We start from the raw sequence: 20,265 nt of genomic DNA, 5'->3' as shown, positions 1-20,265 counted from the left end.
CATTTTTTTCTTCGTGACTTTGAAATGTAGCTGACACTCCGTTCAGACGTCGTTATGTTGCCCCCTAAAGGTTCGGCATATATGAAGCATGTCTTTCTGTCTCAATTTAAAGGCATGACCTTTTTTTTTTGTCACCAAACAAAAGCTAAAAAATTAGCTACGTTCTACAAATTTTAGCTATTAAATGTCATGGCCTTTGCTTTTTATTTAACATGTTCAAAATTGTCCTTGTTAGATATCTCCAACCTTTTAATTTTGTTGCACAGCAATTTTTACTTGCTAACAGGTGTACAGTATGTGCTGCTTTGAATGCCCCCCTTCTTTCTTTCTTCTTTCTTTTATCGCTCAGTTCCTTAGACCCCAATATTAGATTTGGCAGATGCAGTTTTTGTTGAATTACAGGTATACTTCTTTAATAATAAAAAAATAAGTTTCCTCCTGTAAACATCATTAAGCATATCATTTATGTATGTATTTAAGGTAAGTTTTAAAATGTCTGAAGTCCTCTTGTTTACGTTTAATAAAATTAAAACCATTATAAATCATGCTGTTTCTACTAGTACCGTCTCAAATGTTCTCCAAGTTCGATACTGTAAATGCATAGAATCGTATGCCGAGAAACGTTTCTTGGGAGGAGCAATATGGCGACCTCGCGGCTTCAAAAGTCTTGGCCTATCCAGTCATAAAAATACAGATCAGTGATTGCACACTAGCCTTCATTTAATAACACAGGTAGAAAATGTATGAAATTGTGCCATCCAGTAGTGGCAGAAGCCACAAACAGTGGTGGGGGGGCAATGAAAATAAGATTTATAATAACTGACAAGACAATTGTTATAAACAGTAGCATTTTTTTTTAATAATAAACACTTGCCAAAAAGAAAAAAAAAAGTGTGTGGTTGACAATTTTTTTTAATACAAAAAAAAAAGCGAAACACCTTGTGTCCAATTTTATGTTTGATCATTTTACAACTTCGACATTTGCTCCAGTCGGGATCAAATTTTCTCATCCGAGCGCTAGCAGTCCAGGAGCTTTTTTATATATATATATATATATATATAAAATAATAATAATAATACACACACACAAAAAGGTGGATTCACCTGATGTTGTTCGTGTGCGGTTAAAAGTGTTTTTGAGCCTACTTCAGTCAGTAGTGCAAAACATGACTACTAGAACTGTAGTACTGTACAAGAGGTCGCAGTCACGGGAACGAGAAGAATGTATCAGAAGGCTCATTCGTGGTACAGGCCCCCCCCCCCCCAAAATTTGAAAAGACTTGTAGAACAAAATTACAAAAACATATGAAAAGGGTGTGAGGAAAACTCCTCCGACGAGTTCTACAGGCTTCAAGTCACAAGATGTCGCTTCCAGTTGGTTTAGAAGGGCAGCCCTCGTCCTCCAAGGGTGGAGTTGATGTGAGGGACGAAGCCGAGGGGCACCTGGGAGGAGGGAGAGGCCCAAGCGTGGCCCGGCGGCACTGGGATGGGCGGGGGGGGATGAGAGGGCACGCCGTCCTTCCGGACCACCGCGTGGTTGTACAGGTGGAGGGCGGCGGGGTTGGGCTGGCCCTCCACAGCCAGGGGACTATATTCAAAGCGGTGGTCCTTGTCCCCCGCGAATACCATCCCTGGGGGCCCGGTGGCGGCGGGGCCCGGCGGGGGGAAGGGATCTGGGGCTACCGTCTGGCCCGGCCCGCTAAACACTTCTCTTAAAGTGTGAGGCGGCAACCCCGCGCCCAACATGTGACCCATGAAGCTGTCCCCGAAAGCTGTGGGGGTGAAGGGGGGCGGCGGAAGCGGGTGGCTGAAATCGCCCCCGTAGCCGGGTCCTTCGGCGGTCGGGAGGGGCGGGTAGTCGGGCTCGGGCGGGCGGGCGCCGCCGTCGCCTCCACCGGCCGACGCGATGGGCGGGGCGTGGCCAGGCTTGGGCTCGGGTGGCGGCCGCCTGTAGTCCAAGTCGGCGTGCGGAGGCGGCTCCGGGGGCTCGGGTGGTCTCTGGTCCGGGGGCAGGATGGGGACGCCGGCCATGTCCAGCACTGGAAGACAAAAGTTCCAAAGTTACGCAGTCAAGCCAAGCTACATTCCATTTTTGTTGTCTGAATCTGGACGCGTGTCGGTCGAACAGTGACACTTTTCCAAACTGATTTGATGACAAACTAAACGTGATTACCAGGTGAGACGGGGCTGGATTCTGGAGGCCGTTTGGCATCGGGAGGAAGCAGGGGCGCTGCCACCGCCATGTTGTTGGCGCCCGCCTCGGGCCCGTCGCCCCCGTCCCCGCCCTCCTGCCGCTGAGTCTGCAGAAGCTGGGCCAGCAACATGGTGACGGCCGTCTGTGTGACGGCCGCCGCGTCCCCCTCGGGCGGAGGTGAAGGGGGCTTGGGCATGGGCGGGGTGCGCGGCACCCCCGCGGGCTGCGGGGGCGGAGCGGGGGGCTCGGCGGCGGGCGGCAGGACTTTGGAGAGCTGCTGCAGCGTCTCCTGGTTGACCTTGGAGCTGACGGCCTGGAAGAACTGGGCCGGGTTGGCGGCGGCGGCGGCGGCGCTGTTGGGCGGGCCCAGGAGGTTGAGCAGGACGGCCAGTTGCTCCTGGGTCAACTGGGAGTTTGGACCTTTCGGGTCTGCGCATAGAAAAATGTCACAGTGGATGAGGCAAAAGCCACCAGGGGTTTGACACGTTAGGTCCGAGGTAACGAGGCGTGTTCCTGCACTGACCCAGCAGAGAAGACGCGGCCGCGCTCGGGGCTTTGACGGCCGCAGAGGCGGCGAAGCCCTGTGGGGTGTTACTGCGACTGTCGTCCAGGCCCAGCTCCTTGCGCGGCGCCTTCGGGGGCACGGCCAGCTCCTCGGGCATCTGCTTCTGACGCCGACGCTTCTTGCTCCACAGCTCGTGACAGTCTTGCCACAGGGGAAGACTGCGCACAGGTCGGGTTGACGCTCGCATGAAAACGGACTTTTGAATGGCTTGTATGCAAAACGTTGCGATTGCTGGCCCACCCATCACGTGTAAAAGTGAACAAGTTGCCTGGTTGTGAAAATGTGAGCGAGCCAAATTGCATTGCTGAGTGATGAAATGACATGGCTGTACTCCACGATGTCAAAAACCATCACGGGCAAACCAAATAGGTAAGCAGAGCTGCATCTAAGTTTTGTGGAATGCACAAATGAGCGTTAGCCTCGGCTTGTGATTGGCAGCGCATAATTGATGAAATGAAAATGCTTGTTATCATTTTGCAAGGCATTCCAGTCCAACCCTCCTTTCAAGGCGACAACATACTCTGGCGGGGGCATTTTGTCCGGGTCCACGTCCTTGAGGAACTCGCACCCCAGCGCCTGCTCGCCCGTGCAGCGCTTGCTGGGGTCAAGGTTCAGCATGCGGTCAAACAAGTCCAGAGCAGTCGGAGGAATGCTGAACGACAAGCCCGCAAAAATCATTCATTACGAAACGTTAACACATTTTGGAAATGATGTCATATTTATTTGGTTCCATTTATGGCTTGGACGGCGCTTGCCAAGTTTGAACTCACAAGGCAAATTCCTCGCGCAGTCGTCGCCTGTACTGCTTCTTTGGTTTCATGGTGTTGAAGAAGGGAAGCTTGATGACGTCGGGCCACACGGCGGGACACGGACTGCCGCAGATCCGACTGCAACCAACAAAAGGCTCAAATAAGAAAACCCGTTTGAAGTGAGCGTGAGAGCGATGCTCATTTCGGTTTTGCATGATGTGGTGACAGCTTGTTTGAATATTCTTTGATGGGTTTGAATTAAGGACGAGCGAGGTTTCATTTCTCCGTCTTGACGTCAATCAGTCAGAAAGTGCAGACAGGCCAATTGTTTGTGGCAGCCAAAAGTGCTTTCTCGTACCTGATCAGCTCCAACTGGGCCAGCTCCTGGTTCGCTTGAAAGATGGGCTTCTTTGTGAACAATTCGCCCAGGATGCACCTGCAAGCAACGGCCGGCGGGTTCAACATTCGGTCCCCCCAACGACAAGTACAAAAAGGTGCCTTTGTGCGTGGTTACCCGCAGCTCCACACGTCGATGGCCGGCGTGTACCTCTCTTCGCCCAGCAGGAGCTCGGGGGGGCGGTACCACAGCGTGATGACTTTGTTGGTGTAAGGTCGACTGAGACACAGACACGGTTGACATGAAACAAAAAGGATGGAATTTGGATGAAGCATAATTTGGCATAACATGCGCAAATGCGGGCTGACCTCTCTTCCGAGTTGTAGAGGCGAGCGAGACCAAAGTCCGCCAGCTTGATCTTCCCTCTGAGAGGGCGAGAGAAGAGAAGGCACGCGTGTGAGAAGACGCAAAGAAAGCGAGGGCGCGGCGTGCCAGGATGTTGGCGAACGCGCACTTGTTGTTGAGCAGGATGTTGGAGCACTTGATGTCGCGGTGCAGGAAGTTCTTCTTGTGGCAGTAATCCAGACCCTCCAGCAGCTGCCTCATGAACGACTTGATGTGGCTCTCGTTGAAGTGCACCAGGCCCGACTCCAGCAGGCCCATCAGGTCGTGGTCCATGTACTCGAAGACCAAATAGAAAGCACCTGGGGAAAGACGCACATTTCACGCATACGCAGACAATTTCATTCGTAGCAGGTTGCGTTTTAGCCACAACGCGCCAAGCAAAAAGTGGGTTGTGCAACATTTTGGTCAACTTCTTTTTAGGATGTCAATTTTGCCTCCATCACATTTTTGTTGACTGAACGGCAATAATAAACAAAGTGTTGCGATCGGCGTACCTTTATCGTTTTTGAAATCCAGCGCGTCCTCCTTGTCGGTGACGATCTCCTTCATGTTGATGATGCTCTTGTGGTTGAGCTGCCGCAAGATTTTGATCTCTCGGATGGCGGTGATGGGGAAGCCCTCCTTCTCGTTGTCCAGACGCACTTTCTTCAACGCCACCATCTCCGCTGCGGACCAACGACATGACGACGTTCGCTTTTAGCCACGGCTGACCAAAAGGACGCTCTTTGATTTGCTTTGAACATTTCCCACCCGTGTCTTTGTCTTTGGCTTTGTACACCTGGCCGTACGTGCCTTCTCCCGTGATGCCGATGATCTCAAACTTGTCCACGCAGCGCTTGCCCCAGTCGATCTCCGTCTCTTTGATCTCTCCGAATCTCGGGCCGCACATTCTGGGACGCCGAACAAGGACACATTTGGAAAGGGGGAAATGTTGGCCGGCTTGTGGACAAACGGTTCCCATTGGTTGGGACTCTTCCTTGAGTGTGCGGCCCACCCATCAGGTGTGAAACGAAGCATGCAGGTAAAGGTGTCGATGTGCAGGGCGAGCAGGACAGTAGAAACATACTTGGGCCTCCTGCGCGGCGTTTGGGCCTTTTTGTCCTCGGCCGGGCTGTGCGGGGAAGACGCGCATCCGGAAATGAGCGGCGGCAGCGGCAGGTCGGTGAGGAGCTGTCGGCCCTTTCGCTCCGATTTCTTCTTGGCTGCCACGGAAGCGTCCTTTGCGCTGACAAATGCAAAACGGCAACAATTTACTGATGGACGTTTGCGTCACAAAGACAAACGCAACAACTGCCGGCAAATGTGATGCAAGCCCTGCAAGGAGGAGATATTTCCACCCTCCCGGAAAATGATTCATTTCAAATCCATCTTACTACGTTAGCCACAAAAATAAAAGGACTTGCACTTGTGCTTGTTTCAGTAGCCGCAAAAACATTTTTGATATGGTGTGTGTGTGTGTGTGTGTCAGATTTTCAGCGGTACCAACCCGTCTCCTTTCTCAATCTGCTCAAGAACCCCGAGGGGAAGCGGCAGGGACGGGCCCGCGGAGATGAAGGTCCCGCCGGCTTTGCTTGCCACGGCCGCTTTCCTCTTGACGTCATCTTTGGCCCTTGCGTCTTTGTCACGGCTGGCGGGTCGCTCCGAGCTCTTCTTGGACGAGCGGTCGCAGGGCGAGTGGCCCACGCCGGACGTGGGCGTGCGTGGGCCTTTCTCCGCTGCCGCTGTTGTTGGAGGCGCGGGCGGCGAGGGCGGGCGGCCCTTCCTGGCCGCGTGGTTGCTCTTGGGACTGGGCTGCTGAGCGGCGGCACCGCCTTTTGTCGGCGCGGAAGCGTTGCCGGCGCTCTTGGCTTTGGCGGCGGCTTTGGCCTTCTTCTGCTTGCTGAGCTCGGCCGCCAGGCTGCTTTTGAAGGTGAGCGTGCCGGGCGAGAGGCTGGAGGGCCGGCTGCGGGAGCGAGAGTGCCGGTGGCGGCTGCGGGAGCGAGAATGCCTGGCGGAAGGGTACGGGCTGCGGCTGCGAGACCGCACCGATCGCCTGGAAACAAACATTGAGCACGTTGAAGCAAACACGCCAGAATGTTCTCAACAGTTGCAACACTGTAGCTCCACCCTGGTTGTCATGGTAACTACAGCAGTACTCAGGATTGGTCAGACACTCGAATGGGTGCGATGAACCCTCATTGAACGAAGCAGAGGCGCCCCCTCAAAACAGCGTGCTGCAATTCTTGTCGTTCGACAGAATCATGTGACAAACACTCGTCAACAGCCAGGGACGCTTTTCAATAACGAACAGAGAAGCATCATTGATTCTCCCTGAAGCCAAAACTAGTCGGAAGCTTGAACACAAGGAAGTAAAATAAGAGAGGGAGGAAGAGAAACTTGGTGGTTAACTTGGCACTTGAAACTTGAAAGATTCCCATCCGAGCAGTAGCGCTTGAAAAACGGTGTCTTGCCATTTAAAAATAAACCGGATTAACGAATAACTCTTCTGAGAAGCCACGTTAATGTTTGTCCTACTTTTGTTGTCACTTGTAAATGCAAACGTTAAAACAAAGCAACTGGTGTTCCATTAAGACGCATATGAATGCCGTAATATCTCTGCCTGTGCCCTTCGGCAAACATCTGGACTTTCCCAATCGTCTTTAGTGCTCAAAGTGGAAATAATGGTCTACGCCGATGATGGTCGCTCACGAACATTTTAGCGTTTTGCCACTCATGGATTCATGCTATCCATCCTCTCATCTATTCAACATTTTGTCTCAAATGGGGCTCCACCGAGTTGGACGTTTTTTCAGGCTGATGCAGATTCCCATATTTGGCAAAATCAAATTCCATTGACCGATTAATTAGCCGAATAATCCCAAAACATATGTAAACATAAAATACATTCTTTTTGTCCCTTAAAACTGGATGGCGATGAATTACAGGCACAACATTAACTCTGTCCTTTAGTATTTTACTTTACAACAGAGAAAAAACTCAATTGTTTTTTTATGGGGGTGATGAACATTTGAATGTTATTATCTCTGTCTTATGTTGCAATGTGTTAAAAAACAAAACAATTAGAGAACATTTTTTTAAAAGAGGTAACACTGTCCAGTTAATTGTCAGGGCCCCTTTGTGCTATCTGCGAACACGGATAGCTTGAGATGCAGACCTTTTTGGGCGCGTGTCAATTTGTTGAGGAATTTAGCCGAGTCATCACCCATCGTGAACATTGGCATAGTCCAGCCATTTTACTACTTTTTAAATGTTGGACGGAGCAAAAAACAAACAAACCAATCAATCAATCAATCGGCCTTCCATCTCACCTGACATCAGGACTGGGGCTGTGGGATTTCCTGTAGGGACTTCGAGATCTCCGCCGGGCTGCGTAGGGACTGGCCACAACCTCGCCCTGCTCGTAGGGACTGCGTCGGCCGTAACTGGGAGATCTGCGCCAGTTGGCCGGACTGGCAGGGGATCGCTTCCTCTTGCTAGCCGAGTACGAGCCGGGCGACTTGGCAACGCCGTAGACGTCAGTGTCTCGAGCGTAGTAGCCGGACGTGGGAGACGTTCTTTTGCTGGGATAAGTGGGGCTTCGTCGTGATATCATCTGGTTGTAGGCGGGCGGGGACTGGTAGCCGTACGAGTAGGACGTCCCATAGGGACTTTCGGCTTTGAATCCCGGGCTTCTCCTGTAGGTCCTCGGCTCGTCCTCGCGATACGACTGCGGAGGAACGTCTCGGTAGGCAGACGGCGGTTCTTTATCTGCTCTGGTTTTACTCCGTTGCCTTTTGGAATCCTGGTTGTCCGCAGACTGCGACGACTGACTGGTGGACGCTCTATTGCCGTTTTTGTCACTCGTCTTCACTACCTCTCGGTGGTTTTTCGTACTGCTTGGGCTGAGTCCACCACGGACTTTGGAGTTCCTCTCCCGATTAGGACGTTCCTTCTTCCGACCAGGGTCCTTGCCCGGCGGCTTATTCCTTTCCGCGGGTCCTCTGGCGTGCTGGTCCTTGACGAGGGTGACGTCCTGGCGGTCCCTGGCCGGACCGTTATACTCTCCAAAGTCGCTCAATCGGCCCACGGAGAAGTGACCTACATGGTGGTCCGCCTTGGGCGAGGGGCTCCCGGAGAAGCGCTCAGACTGGGAGCTGACGTCATCGTACTCCACCAGTGTCCCGAGCTCAGCCACCTTCCCAAAAGTGCCATGTCGGTCGTTGACAGTAGCTTCCGTTGCAGCGATGTGCCACAAGTCCTTGTCCTTGTCCTGCCGGCGTTTCTTCCGGCGGGAAGCCGACGAGCGTCTCTTGTCTCGGTGTCGGTCCCGCTGAGCGGCGCTGCTTCCAGGCTTAGCGGCGGTCCGCCTGTCCTGCCGGTTAGCGTTTCTCTGCGCGGAGGGACTCCGGCCGCGGCCGTCCCGAAGTACATCCGAATTGGGCATTTATCCACACGGTTACACCGACGCCAGCCGAGAAAGCGAAATCACCTTTAGACACTCCAACGTTTTGCTTCTTGCTGTGCGTTGGAACATAACAACATCGGGCTAGTTAGCATCATAGTTCACGTTCCGAGATCACCAGCTTAACGTTAGCATCACAAAGCTAACTTGTTTGTGGTTTCCACCCCAGTCTGTTTACTACTAACCAATCGTGTCACAATAATGTCACCAATATGACATTCAGCTACCAGTAGACGATTAAACGGTTGGACTCCAAGGTTTGCATTATTACGGATTCGCTAGCACATGCTAAGTCAATGTGAGCTAGGTTAGCCTCCGGTGGCTAACGGTACCAACCACACGTCGCATTCGTGGACAAAAGTGAAGGCCCGAGGCCCATCCGGATTTAAAGCTCCGGTGCCGTGGAGCCACCGCGGCCGGTGCGATCGAATATTTCCATCCACGGCTTGGCGTTCAAAGTCAATATCAAACTTGTCAGCTTCTCATTTCACAGTTCCGAGGCGCAACAAGGAAGTGGAGCGGCACGCACGCGAGCGAGCTAGCCGAGTTAGCCGTTAGCCAGTTGGGAAGCTTTCTTGTCTCTTCTCGCCGCTCTCGACTTCCAAAAGCCGTCAAGAAGTCGCGTCCTCCGTCGTATAATCCACCGGTGGCGTCATCGTCGCTGAAGTCGTCCCAGGTTCCTCTCGGCGGCCAAAGCAGGCGCGGTGCGTGATTGGAATCGAGTTGCCAAACGGCGTGAACTTTGTTGGCGGTGTGAGCGGACTAGCTTAGCTAATGTTGCTGCTACTTCGACACTTGTCGGGCTCCAGACGAGCTTTCAAACTACAGGCCTCGTGCGCCGGCGTCAGCCAATCACAGGCCAGTGCCTAATAACGTGCCCTGTGACGTCAGCGCCGAGGGAACCCCTGATCCCCACTACTAGAATGTGGAACTCGAACTAACCCAAACTCTGCTTTTAACGTTTAACAAGCATTCACGTACTTTCTTCGTACACTATGCATGTAGTTGACATTAAGAGAAGTGTTGTTGTTGTTGTTTTTACATGCAGCTATTACAAAGATGTGTTAAAGGTCATCACAGACAGTACTTAAATATAAGTACAGTACGGATATATTTGTTTAAAAAAAAAGACAAGAAAAAAAGACTGGTAAAAGCAGTACCCATTTACACACCCGTAGTAGGTCATGAGGTGTGCGTGCGTGTGGGCATTGTCTAAGTTCTTCGGAGGCAGCGGGAATCAAATCATGACACACCTTATAACAGTTATGCTATCCAAATGTGTTCACATTGCCACGCTACTGCTAACATTGTGAACTTGCAAACTTGAACATATAAAGCTACACATATTTACTTAGACATATGCATACATGCAGTCAATTGGCATAGACACAAACACAATATTGATTATACTCTCATATACGCCAACATAAATGTTTACAAATGTAGGGAGTAGATGTACAAGTTGCCAGAAAAATAAATAGTCAAGTACAGACATCTGAAAATGTACTTAACTACTTTGTTACTTCCTGCAGCTGCAACATATTTCCTCATCTCAGCTGAATGTATCCGTTCACATATTAGACACAATAGAAACTCACTCGCATTAGTCATATCACCTTTATTTGCCATTCCCAAATAACACGCACACACAAAAATTGAAATGTAAGCGTGACCTCTTGCACACAAACACACAAGTACAGGCTACATTAGTGGTTAGGTTTGAAAAAAGAAAAGTAAACACGAAGGTAGCGTTTCAATCACGGCAAACATCCTCACCAGCCACCAAGCAGACATGTACCATATACTTGATTTTCGTTTTCCCATAGCATTAATATAAAAAAAAGCAAAACAATTTCTTTGAATTGGCTGTCTCACGTCACCACACGCTTAAAATGGATTAGAAATCAACCCACGGGCTTATGGCAGACCCCCCCCCCGCCCCCCCAACAACAATTCAACGGTTAAGCCAATGACAGCAAGCACTACGGTGGGTATTTGATTTTTTTCAGCTTCTTTTTTCGCACTTTGAGCAACAAGAGCACGCGGTGACGATGGAGGAGGAGGAGGAGGAGGAGGAGCTACAGCATTCAGTCAAAGTGGACATTTGTCTCTTTCGCGGTGTGCTGAAGGTTAGCCCTTAAAAGAAAAACGTCCCATCTTCTCACCAAACGATTGGCTTCACCTCAACACATCCAACACTCTCATCACTGCGTGTGCTTTTCAACAAAGACGGCAATTCATTTGCATTTTTCTGACATGACTCCGCCAAATAAAATGGAATGGTTTGGAAAGGTGCTTTACGGTTAGACCAGTTGTTGTTCTTATTGTTGTTGCATAGTTTCCAGTAGTGGCCGTCCATTTTGTTTATTGTAGAAACAGAATAATCGCAGTGGCTCAGTTATTAGCAAAAGAAGGGCATTTGGATAGTTTCTAAAATGGAGGTTTGTTGTAAGTACGCGACTCCAAACAAGATGAAAAAGATGCAATTTTGCTGATTCAGCTCCTTGTTAAACAACAGCAAATACTGCAAAAAGTTGCATTTCATTCAACATTTTAGCTTCATCCTGAAATGTCAGCCAAGCATTTATTGAACTGGAATGTAAGAATAAGGTCAGCCGAGTAAATGCAAAGGTCATCGTGCGAGTAGGCTTTTTTCAGATTCATTTCAATTGAAAAAGGGCCACTTTTGCAGAAGTTTTCTTTGGTTGGCTGTGAGGAACTGCTTTCCAACACGCTTTTTCCCATTCAACACCAACGGACTTGACATTTCTTTGACAGCAGCGACGTTAATTCCGCATTTTCACTACCCGGAGGTGTTCTTTGTTTTGGAAAGTTGGAAATGCTCTCGTCTCTGTTCATTTCAGGTCAGCCTCATGAAAAAGCAAACAAAACTAAATATAGAGATTTTGAAAAAAAAAAAAAGTCAAACTGGCAGGGATGCAATCCATTGTTGTACCGTCACGATGTGACTCGACTATTAAGCACCAAAGATTTATTCAACACAAAAACAAGAGAAGAACAATAAAAGTAAATAAGTCATTAATTATATGTGAGGATGAAAAATAAAAAACAATAGTTGAAATGTCGGAATTATTTGTGCCTTTGAAACGATTTGGGCGAAGCAACATTAGTGCACTTGTTTTGAGGCGTTAATAGAAGCCGAGGAAGAAAAAAACAAAAGCAAACGTGTCTTAGTAGTGTCAAAAGTAGTGGTACAAAAAATAAATAAATCCAGAATTCACGTTTTCTCAATGAAATATTTGTATGATTCCCATTTTGCTTGCAGAACTTTGTTGACTCTAACGACACTTTTTAGAAATCACTTCCAAGTTAGTGTCGTGACTTTTCAATGTGTTTTCTTTTTCAACTTGAGCTGAAGCGGGGTACACACACATACCAACACACGAACCCGGCCAAACTGAAGAGATGCAGCGTAATTAGGAACAAGAAGAGGCAGAGAAGGTCCCCTACTAAACTGCAGTTGTTACCACAGAGCAAAGAATGATCTGTGTGTGTTCAGGTAGCACTTTGCTCATTTTCCTTAGCCTGACTGTGGTGATTTGCATTACATGTTAGCATGAAGCTAGCAGACGCGCATATGTTATATGTGTGGCTTTCACAGGAAATAACGAAGTCTTCCTTAGTCAAAGTAATAGTTGACAGCGCGAGAATGACGACAGGCACTCAGGACCACTTTTTACAAGTTGAAATGTGACTCCAAGAAGGTTTGATACGATTAATGAAGGATTTCCACCTGCCCTAACAGATGAACCAGCTTGACTGTGTAGCACACATGCACATTCTTTGCCTATTTTTGACGTGTGTCGAAATATCGGGGAGGAATCGCTATAATGTGCGTACCCCGCTAAAGACTCTTTTGGCGCCAGCGGAGGTCAATAATTTGGAGTGTGAGCACGGTGAAAAGTTTTGGACTGAGCGTACGGATGGCGTGATGCATGTTGAAGAGCAGAGAGGGGAGGGGCGGGTTGAAATGAAAAGTCTGAGAAATGTATATTATTATGTACACAAGCAGCTCTCTGGCTTTTTCTTTTCTTTTTTTGTGGTTGCTGTTTGGCCACTATAAAATACAACACCTCTCTCGGATTCTCTTGGCCAAACTTTTGCTTTTCTTCTTGCCGTTCTTCTCTTTGCTGTCCTCCATCTTCCTCGCCCGGATCTCCCTCATCAAATCGAAGAACACCTGGGGGAGGGTCTAGAGGTTACTTTTTCCCGTTGGACGCTAGATGGAGAAAAAGACAGCAAAAACAAAACAGCTGATGGGACGGACCTTGTCTACGTTGGCTCGGGTTTTGGCCGAGGTCTCCACGTAGCACACCCCCCACTGCTCGGCGCGAGCTTTGGCCTCGTCGGCGTTCACCTGCCGCCGGTCGTCCAGGTCCGACTTGTTGCCCACCAGCAGGAAGGGAACGTTCTCGTCCTCCTTCACCCGCAGGATCTGCTCTCTGCCCACGAGGACGAGGACGTGAGTCAAAGCACGAGCGGCGTGTCGCCGACTTGCGCCCTACCTGAAGTCCACGGTGGCCGCAAAAGATTCCAGCTCGGTGATGGAGAAAACGCAGAGGAAGCCCTCGCCGCTGCGGAAGTAGTTGTCCCGGATGGCGGCGTAGTCCTCCTGGCCGGCCGTGTCCAAGATGTCGATCTGCACCTCCTCGCCGTCCAGCACCACCTTCTTCCTGTAGCTGTCGGCTTTGGTGGGCTCGTAGTCTTCCACAAACTGCCACAAAGCAAATGCTCAACTTTGTGCGGCATGCGTGCGAATCCGACACGCTGACGCGCGCTTACCTCGTCATACATGAACTGAAGCGTGAGGGCCGACTTGCCCACACCGCCGCTGCCCACCATAATCACTTTGTGGAGGGCTAAAGAATTCTGCCCTTTGGGTTTGGCGGCCGCCATGGCTCGGCGCAGCGAGGGATCCGATCGGGGACGATTGGGAAATGAAAGCCGTGCAAATTAGACCGGCAACGCCAGCTGCAGCAGCGAGGCTTGCTTGAAATCCCTGAAACAAACAAAAGAGCCGCCCGCCGCATTATTCGCTTTTCATCCTTTCGTCTCCACTTGGATAGAGGAGGTGCAAGCACGACTTTTGGTGGAGGACATTTCATAATATTGGCAAGCAATATTAATTCCGGGTTGCAGAAAATCTGGAAAAATATGACATCGTGAAATGACCTACTGGAAGGCCTTATGTTTGTTAGCCACGCCCCTTTACAGTTGCTATAAAGGTTTGAGGAGTTTGCCTGTGTGCACACAAACCATGCACCGATAAACCTGCACAAAAAAACATTTGGTCATGAAATCAATGCAGGAATGATTTTCCAAGATGGCCATTTTATGCTGGAGAAACGCGATTTGACAACCTGAGCTCATTTTGAGGCGAAAGAGCACAAAGAACATGTTGAACTATCTAACCGTTTTCTATTGCGCATATCCTGTTTAGGGCCACGGGGAGCTGCAGAGCGCTAGCAGAGTACATCAAATGTAAACTCACAATTCAAAGTCCTCATTAAAGCTAACATTTACGGTAGTTTTTGGGAAAGTACCTGGGGGGCTTGTATCAGGCCAGGTGTGGTCGTAGAGATAGAATAGTTTTACACAGAAGAAGACGTTATTCCTATATAAAAGCTCAAATCTGTAACATCATATCAATACACTTTGTAGGATAAGCACAAGTCGCAAGATCCTGGTGAAACAATTTAGTTTTGAACATTTGGAGTCAATATTTACTCATTTGTGTTGTTTTAAATGACGTGATGGCAAGAAGCACAGAACGTGACGTCATGCTGCCGTTTGGTAACGGGATACCTGGCTGCAAAGTTTATACAGAAGTTACTTTCTTAATCATTATTACACTGATAAGTTGTTTATTAGAGCATTATTCGGACCTTCTGACTTGTTCGATACGATAGGAAATATAACCTCTAGTAAACGTCAACGTTTTAGAATTGCGAGTATTAGCAATTCTATTAGCAACCTTAGCAGGTGACTAGTCAAAAGCCACATGTACAAAAAAGAAAAGAAAAGAAAATTCAAACTGCCTAGCAGTTTGACGCACGGTGGGCGGTGTAGCGACTAAAATGACCCTCAGCCTTGCCAGTGACATGAGCGTTGATAACAGTTATCATTCAAAACAAACAAACACATGGAAAGCAATAGTTGTGATGATCAAATGGCATCCAAGAGCAACAGATGTTGGCTGGGATCCTCCCTGGCCGCCCGGTACGGACGGCGGCGGCCACTCGGGCAATCCAACAGCAAAGCTAACCAGCAGCTAATCGCAAAGCGACCAACGATGCGGCGATGCTGAGCGACGTGACACATGAAACGTCACCTACCGCAGTCGGTGAAAGCTTTCGCGTCGGTGCCGCCTCGGGCGAGGCTCGGAGTGGCCGCGGTGGCGAAAAGAAAACAAATAAGACACTTCCACTGCCTTGCTAGTCGTTAGCTCATGGCTACTTCCCCGGGCTAGCTCGAGCTGTTAGCAGCAGTGATGTGATAGGCAGGCAGGCAGGCAGCGGGCTGGGCTCCACTCGGCTGTGCTCGGCTTTACTCGGCTTCGTGAGCCTCCTCCTCGCATCCAGTAAGCCCACACTCGGCTATTCTCGGCTACTCTCGGCTACTCTCGGCTTCGTGAGCCTCCGCCCTGTCTCCCAAGATTAAAACACAGATCGTTAATTTGTCATTTCAATTATCGTTATATTTTTCGCCTGTCAGTATTATTAAAAGTTCTAAACGGCCTGATTATCTATTGTGTTAATACAAATATTTTAAACCCACCAACCCATAATTGGTTTAGCCCCATAAAAGGCTTGCACGTTTGAGCAGGAGGTAACAGACATCTTTAGGAGAGGGGGGAGTGCGTCGATGTTTTTTTTTCCCAGGCTGCCGAAAAGCATAATTAACCATTTTCACAGTGATGAGCTCCATCTTATCACAGCTGCACTCCAAGTATGCAGCAAAGACTTGGAATGAGACTTTCCAGCTGGTTCGAAGATGCATGGTGAGCATAAAGGAATTTGATTGACTACACTACGCCACATCAACTTGCATGGCAGGCTTAGTGAATGTTTTTTTTTATTTAGCTGCTGGCAGCTAACCTATAACAGACTAAGGGATATTAGGAATTCCTGTTTAATGGATTTAGTTGGGCGGTATCACATTCATTCTATGGCCAAAAGTAATGGGACAAACAGCTTTGTCAATTAACTGATCAGGGGTTGCTCTCTAGACCGCTTACAATATATTTAGGACAACGTCAAGATGTTTCCACCTCTGGATTATATATTGTACATTCAATTCAAATGAAGCCCCTCCCATTGCCAATCTTCTTGTGTGAGGGCTGGGGGAGCCAAGTGTGTTTACACAAGGATGCTTTTGTCACACAACTGCTCCATTGTGATGGCTGCTTGTTTACACACGCACGCACACACACACACACACCTTCTTGATCTGGTTGTAGGAAAAACCCCGAGATGACTCCAAACCCTGCCAGCTGCTTGTTGGATCTCTGGAAAGACTCCAGGAGGTGTTTAGCGGTAAACAAAAAGCACAATCAACTGTGTTGGCTGAACACAGCTGATGTTGACATCATCGTGTGTGTTTGTTTTAGTGTCCTCTATGAACGACATGAGATCTCGTTTGGAGGTGGTGGCCAAACGACAAGGGTAATCAACAAGGAACTCTCCTTCAATTTGCATTTGTGAAAGATGGGGGGGGGGGGGGCTGAATTCAAACCTGAAAGCAAGAATACTTTGCGTGACAGCGTCAATATTGTTTGTAAAATAACATAAGCGCATTGGACGGCCATCTTGGCTTTATTTTCCCTTTCAACTTGGGTGTCAACAAAATGGAAAGTGTTGCAATGGCCCCGAATGACTGACGGTGTCTTGAAAAGAATCGAACTTTGTGCACTGTGGATTATTTTGGATTGATCTATTTTGGCATTGCAAGACTTGGAATGCGACTTTCTGTGCCACCGCGGCAGGATGGGTTTCCACTTCAGCGAGGCCACGTGCTACCTGACTGCTGACCTTTTCTACCTGGAGGTCGCGCTGCTGCCGGGCGGCGGCGTGGACGAGGTCAAGGTGGCGCCGCACGGAGGAAGCCCCTTTGTGCGTTTCAGCAAAGCAAATGGAACACACGCCGTTTGTTCTTTTGACATGACGTAATAACGGGAAATGTCTTGCAGAGTAGCCGGTCCCTCCTGCAGCTTCTCAGGTAAGCTGGACCACTTTATTAGGTACACCTTCCTTGCGGGATCCCGTCTTTTCGTCTGAACGGCAACACGGTCTCGGCAGCAGGTTGCGAGCCGCTCTGAATTTGCTTCGTTTGCCCACAACAGGTCAAAAGACTTTGCAGAGTTTTCCACGAAACTCAAAGACCTCGTTAGCCAGTTTGACATCCCCGGAGACAAGTACTGCTAGCAATCGTTGTTTTTGTCTTCATGAAATACTTGAATGCGGACTTGTGACATTTGTCTTTGTCTTCCACACAGCGATGTGAAATTTCAACTCTGTACGGCTTTCCAACACCTCGGCAACGACATGCGAGCCCTTCGGCATTTGCCCACGTGAGTCGTGTCTCGTTGGCACGCAAACCAATTGTTCCTTTTTCATACTTTGAATCTGCTTCCAGGGCGGCAAACGACGACAACAGCCAGCAGATGGACAAGATCAACGGCAGCTTGTTTGGCAGTTTACTTGCTGAAAAAGCAGGTGAGCGATGAGAGCATGAAAAGGTCTTTTGGAGACCAATTTGCTGTTCTTTTTCAGATTTCCCGTTGACCATCCGCTTCTACTCGCCACCAACCGGCCAAGCAAATCCAAGTGACGGAGTGAATTTGTCAGACGAGCATTCGGCCCAGCTGGCCGTGAGCGCCACTCGCGCGACACACAAACTTCCGATGGCCTCCGTCGTCCCGCTGCCGCTCCAACTGGACTCGCGAGGGTAACGTGGCATTTCCTTCGGCATCTCATGTTTTCAAATCAGCCGCCATTGCTGATCTGGCGCGAGACCATCCAAATGTTCGGTTTTCATGGTTTGACAAGCTTGTTAAAACATGTTTTGGAAGGCGTATTTAACAAATATGAAATAGTTTGACATGTGTGTGTAAGTCATATTGAAAGTTGGGCACGATATCGCAGGTGCATTGAAGTTTCTCTTCTCAGGTTTCCCGTCTTCTTGCCGACGAGCAAAGTTGCGCACGAGACGTTTCCCGCCTGCTTTGTGCTCCGCCTAAAGCCGCCCATACCCATGCTGAGGTCTTTTGTTGACAAGATCAACCAAATTACAGGTTTGTAAACTTTGTTTTTTTTATACTGTTATGCCACACTATTTAATAATTAATAATAATAATCTTATTTACTGACCACTTTATGAAGGTACACCGACAGTCTTAAAAATGATTAAAAAAAGAAATACAATCTTTTGCATTTTAAAATGATGCTAGTTAAGAGTGCTGCAGATGTCAACTGGTGCATTTTCCCCTCACCAACATAATTGTCAAACTGCTGGTCGCAAAGGTCGAATAGACGGACCGGTCAGGACAAAGTGTAGCCCACTCGTAATCCTTCAAATGGATTTCACGGATATTAACTACCGTAAATGTCTTAAAAACAAAAGAGCTGATGGGACAGACCTTGCATTCTTTCGTTGCCAGGAGTTGCAGTACCGGATGTGGAGCTGCAGTGGGCGCAATTTCACAATCTTCTGGCTCAAGGTTCAAAAACTGACTGCAGTCCAGAGGATGAGCGGGACACTTTTTTCACTGTGGTATGCAAAGTAAAGCCTTTGATGGCCACGCTTTGCCTTTTGCTTCCTGTGAGCACAAAATCACAGCTTGTCTCTTCCACCAATTACGTTGCGTGGACACTTTCTGCACTTTACATTGGTCAAAACAAGACTCACATGTGGCAACATTTTGGGCCCGATGCCAGCGACATCTCGCCGCCCGCCCGCCGATAAACACGCTTTCACTCATTGCCTAAAGTCTGTTTGTGTGCAGCCTGCTGCCAGTGACGTCAGGCACACGTACGTGTTCCCGGGAGAGGCGTGGGAGGCGGCCTGCCACGCGGGCACCGTGACCGACGGCGTTGCCTTCACCCACCCCGCCCACCTGCCACACCTGGTGGCGGTGCTGCGGCATCAGTGCGCCATCAACACCTTGCTGAGGAGCTGCATGTCCCAAGATCCAGGTCGGCAGGATGGTGCAAAATCTCCTTGGTGGAGGTCATCTAAAGTAGATCGTGCTTTAGTTTCAGATTGCGCTCAACAATTTGAGGTGCGTCCGGAGACTGACGTCGGCTTCTCTGTGACCTTCCGCCGGCCGGACAAAGACTCACTTGCCACTTGTCAGCTGTTCTCTCGTTTCGTGACGGCGCAAAAGATTTCCAAATGTTGCTCATAAAGATCATTTGAATGACTCCCTTTTTGCATTTTGCTGACAGTGCTGGTGAGCGTTCCGGATTGTCACCACATTACGTGCAGATTATTTGGAGCGGGGATTGGCGCGTCCTCCCTGGAGGACGACGTGGCCGGCATCATCAACAGGTGTCTGATTCATTTGAATGGAATGCTGGATTTCCGAATAAAAGCATTTAGTTTGAGCTCCAGCACGATTAAGCAAACCTTTTGAAGCCCAAAAATATGAGTTGACTTTGCGATTGTTTTGGCTTTTGTTGCAGGCGCATGTCAATCCCTCTGAGCCTTCAAGCGTTGTATGAAAAGATGACACCTTGACCGGCCTGTGCGTACCCGTGGAAGACGCCTCTTCGTCCTCAGCCGTTTCCCCAAGTGCACCGGAGAAAAGCTCGCCCCACACCGGTCCCGGTCCCGGTGCCGCTGCGGCCCATTCGCCACACTGGCCGACCACCACCACTGACTGACTGCTTCGATTTTGACTACATCTTGAGCTCATATTTCAATAAACCTCCTCATCTATGGTCACTGGCTCCACTTTTGGCTACGCACCAAACCAGATGCACACTTCTGATGATTTTCAGCTAGTTGACCCACTCTTGATCAAAATCCACAAAGGTCCAATTATCGGGTCTCTCTTAAAGATTACTCGGTGTGACATTGAAGGCTCTATTGATGTCTTTTTTTTCACTTTCCTGGTCAGGGACAGCATTCTTAAATGTTAAACTTATTCAATAATTACTTCAATGCAGTCATGTGACTACTCTGCAATTTCTGGCATTCTAGGGGTCCTGTTGCACTGTGCTGCCTCCCACAGGCCAGGCTTGGTACTACAACCGTGTTCATATATGGTTGAATGGCAGTGTTGGTCATCCACTGGGCACATTTGCTGACTTTAGATCCTCTTAAATTAAAAACGAATTGGAATTGGCTGAAGCATTCAGTCTGTTTGCATGTAACCCGTTTTAGAGGCAAAACCTTAAAGATATTCGTCTCAAAGTTCTGTCAATGCTGCGGCTTGTTGTAACGTTCCTGCTGGGTATTGTGTCGTTGGCCTCATGGATTCAGTACGTCACCAGCACACAACTGCTCCTGCGAGTCTGCGGAAGTATCCAATGACCTGTAGGGTGCCTATTA

At 49.0% G+C, this 20,265-nt stretch overlaps 3 protein-coding genes across 3 annotated transcripts; 1 reads left to right on the top strand and 2 right to left on the bottom strand.

Annotated features, from left to right (window-relative positions):
* Positions 1-699: 699 nt before the first annotated feature.
* On the bottom strand, positions 700-9,512 carry cdk13 (cyclin dependent kinase 13). The gene is made up of 14 exons (XM_077554476.1): positions 7,559-9,512; positions 5,737-6,282; positions 5,317-5,475; positions 5,001-5,140; positions 4,745-4,915; positions 4,360-4,549; positions 4,214-4,270; positions 4,023-4,124; positions 3,867-3,944; positions 3,530-3,646; positions 3,280-3,411; positions 2,718-2,917; positions 2,174-2,623; positions 700-2,039 (listed from the first exon to the last, which is right to left on the bottom strand). The coding sequence occupies exons 1-14, from the start codon at positions 8,671-8,673 to the stop codon at positions 1,381-1,383; spliced, it is 4,116 nt and encodes a 1,371-aa protein (XP_077410602.1). The 5' UTR covers positions 8,674-9,512; the 3' UTR covers positions 700-1,380.
* Positions 9,513-11,039: 1,527 nt separating this feature from the next.
* On the bottom strand, positions 11,040-15,196 carry ralaa (v-ral simian leukemia viral oncogene homolog Aa (ras related)). Its single transcript, XM_077554304.1, has 5 exons — positions 15,048-15,196; positions 13,495-13,711; positions 13,218-13,426; positions 12,980-13,154; positions 11,040-12,892 (listed from the first exon to the last, which is right to left on the bottom strand). The coding sequence occupies exons 2-5, from the start codon at positions 13,606-13,608 to the stop codon at positions 12,770-12,772; spliced, it is 621 nt and encodes a 206-aa protein (XP_077410430.1). The 5' UTR covers positions 13,609-13,711; positions 15,048-15,196; the 3' UTR covers positions 11,040-12,769.
* A 273-nt stretch (positions 15,197-15,469) lies between these two features.
* Positions 15,470-19,656, top strand: med1l (mediator complex subunit 1-like). Its single transcript, XM_077554303.1, has 15 exons — positions 15,470-15,712; positions 16,172-16,247; positions 16,322-16,376; positions 16,697-16,823; positions 16,901-16,929; positions 17,054-17,125; positions 17,207-17,281; positions 17,347-17,426; positions 17,484-17,658; positions 17,880-18,004; positions 18,371-18,483; positions 18,716-18,905; positions 18,966-19,061; positions 19,158-19,260; positions 19,395-19,656. The coding sequence occupies exons 1-15, from the start codon at positions 15,629-15,631 to the stop codon at positions 19,447-19,449; spliced, it is 1,455 nt and encodes a 484-aa protein (XP_077410429.1). The 5' UTR covers positions 15,470-15,628; the 3' UTR covers positions 19,450-19,656.
* Positions 19,657-20,265: the final 609 nt, after the last annotated feature.

Source organism: Vanacampus margaritifer, chromosome 20 (genome assembly GCF_051991255.1).
Source record: "Vanacampus margaritifer isolate UIUO_Vmar chromosome 20, RoL_Vmar_1.0, whole genome shotgun sequence".
NCBI classification, from domain to species: domain Eukaryota; kingdom Metazoa; phylum Chordata; class Actinopteri; order Syngnathiformes; family Syngnathidae; genus Vanacampus; species Vanacampus margaritifer.
This window is presented reverse-complemented; position numbering and strand designations above follow the sequence as displayed.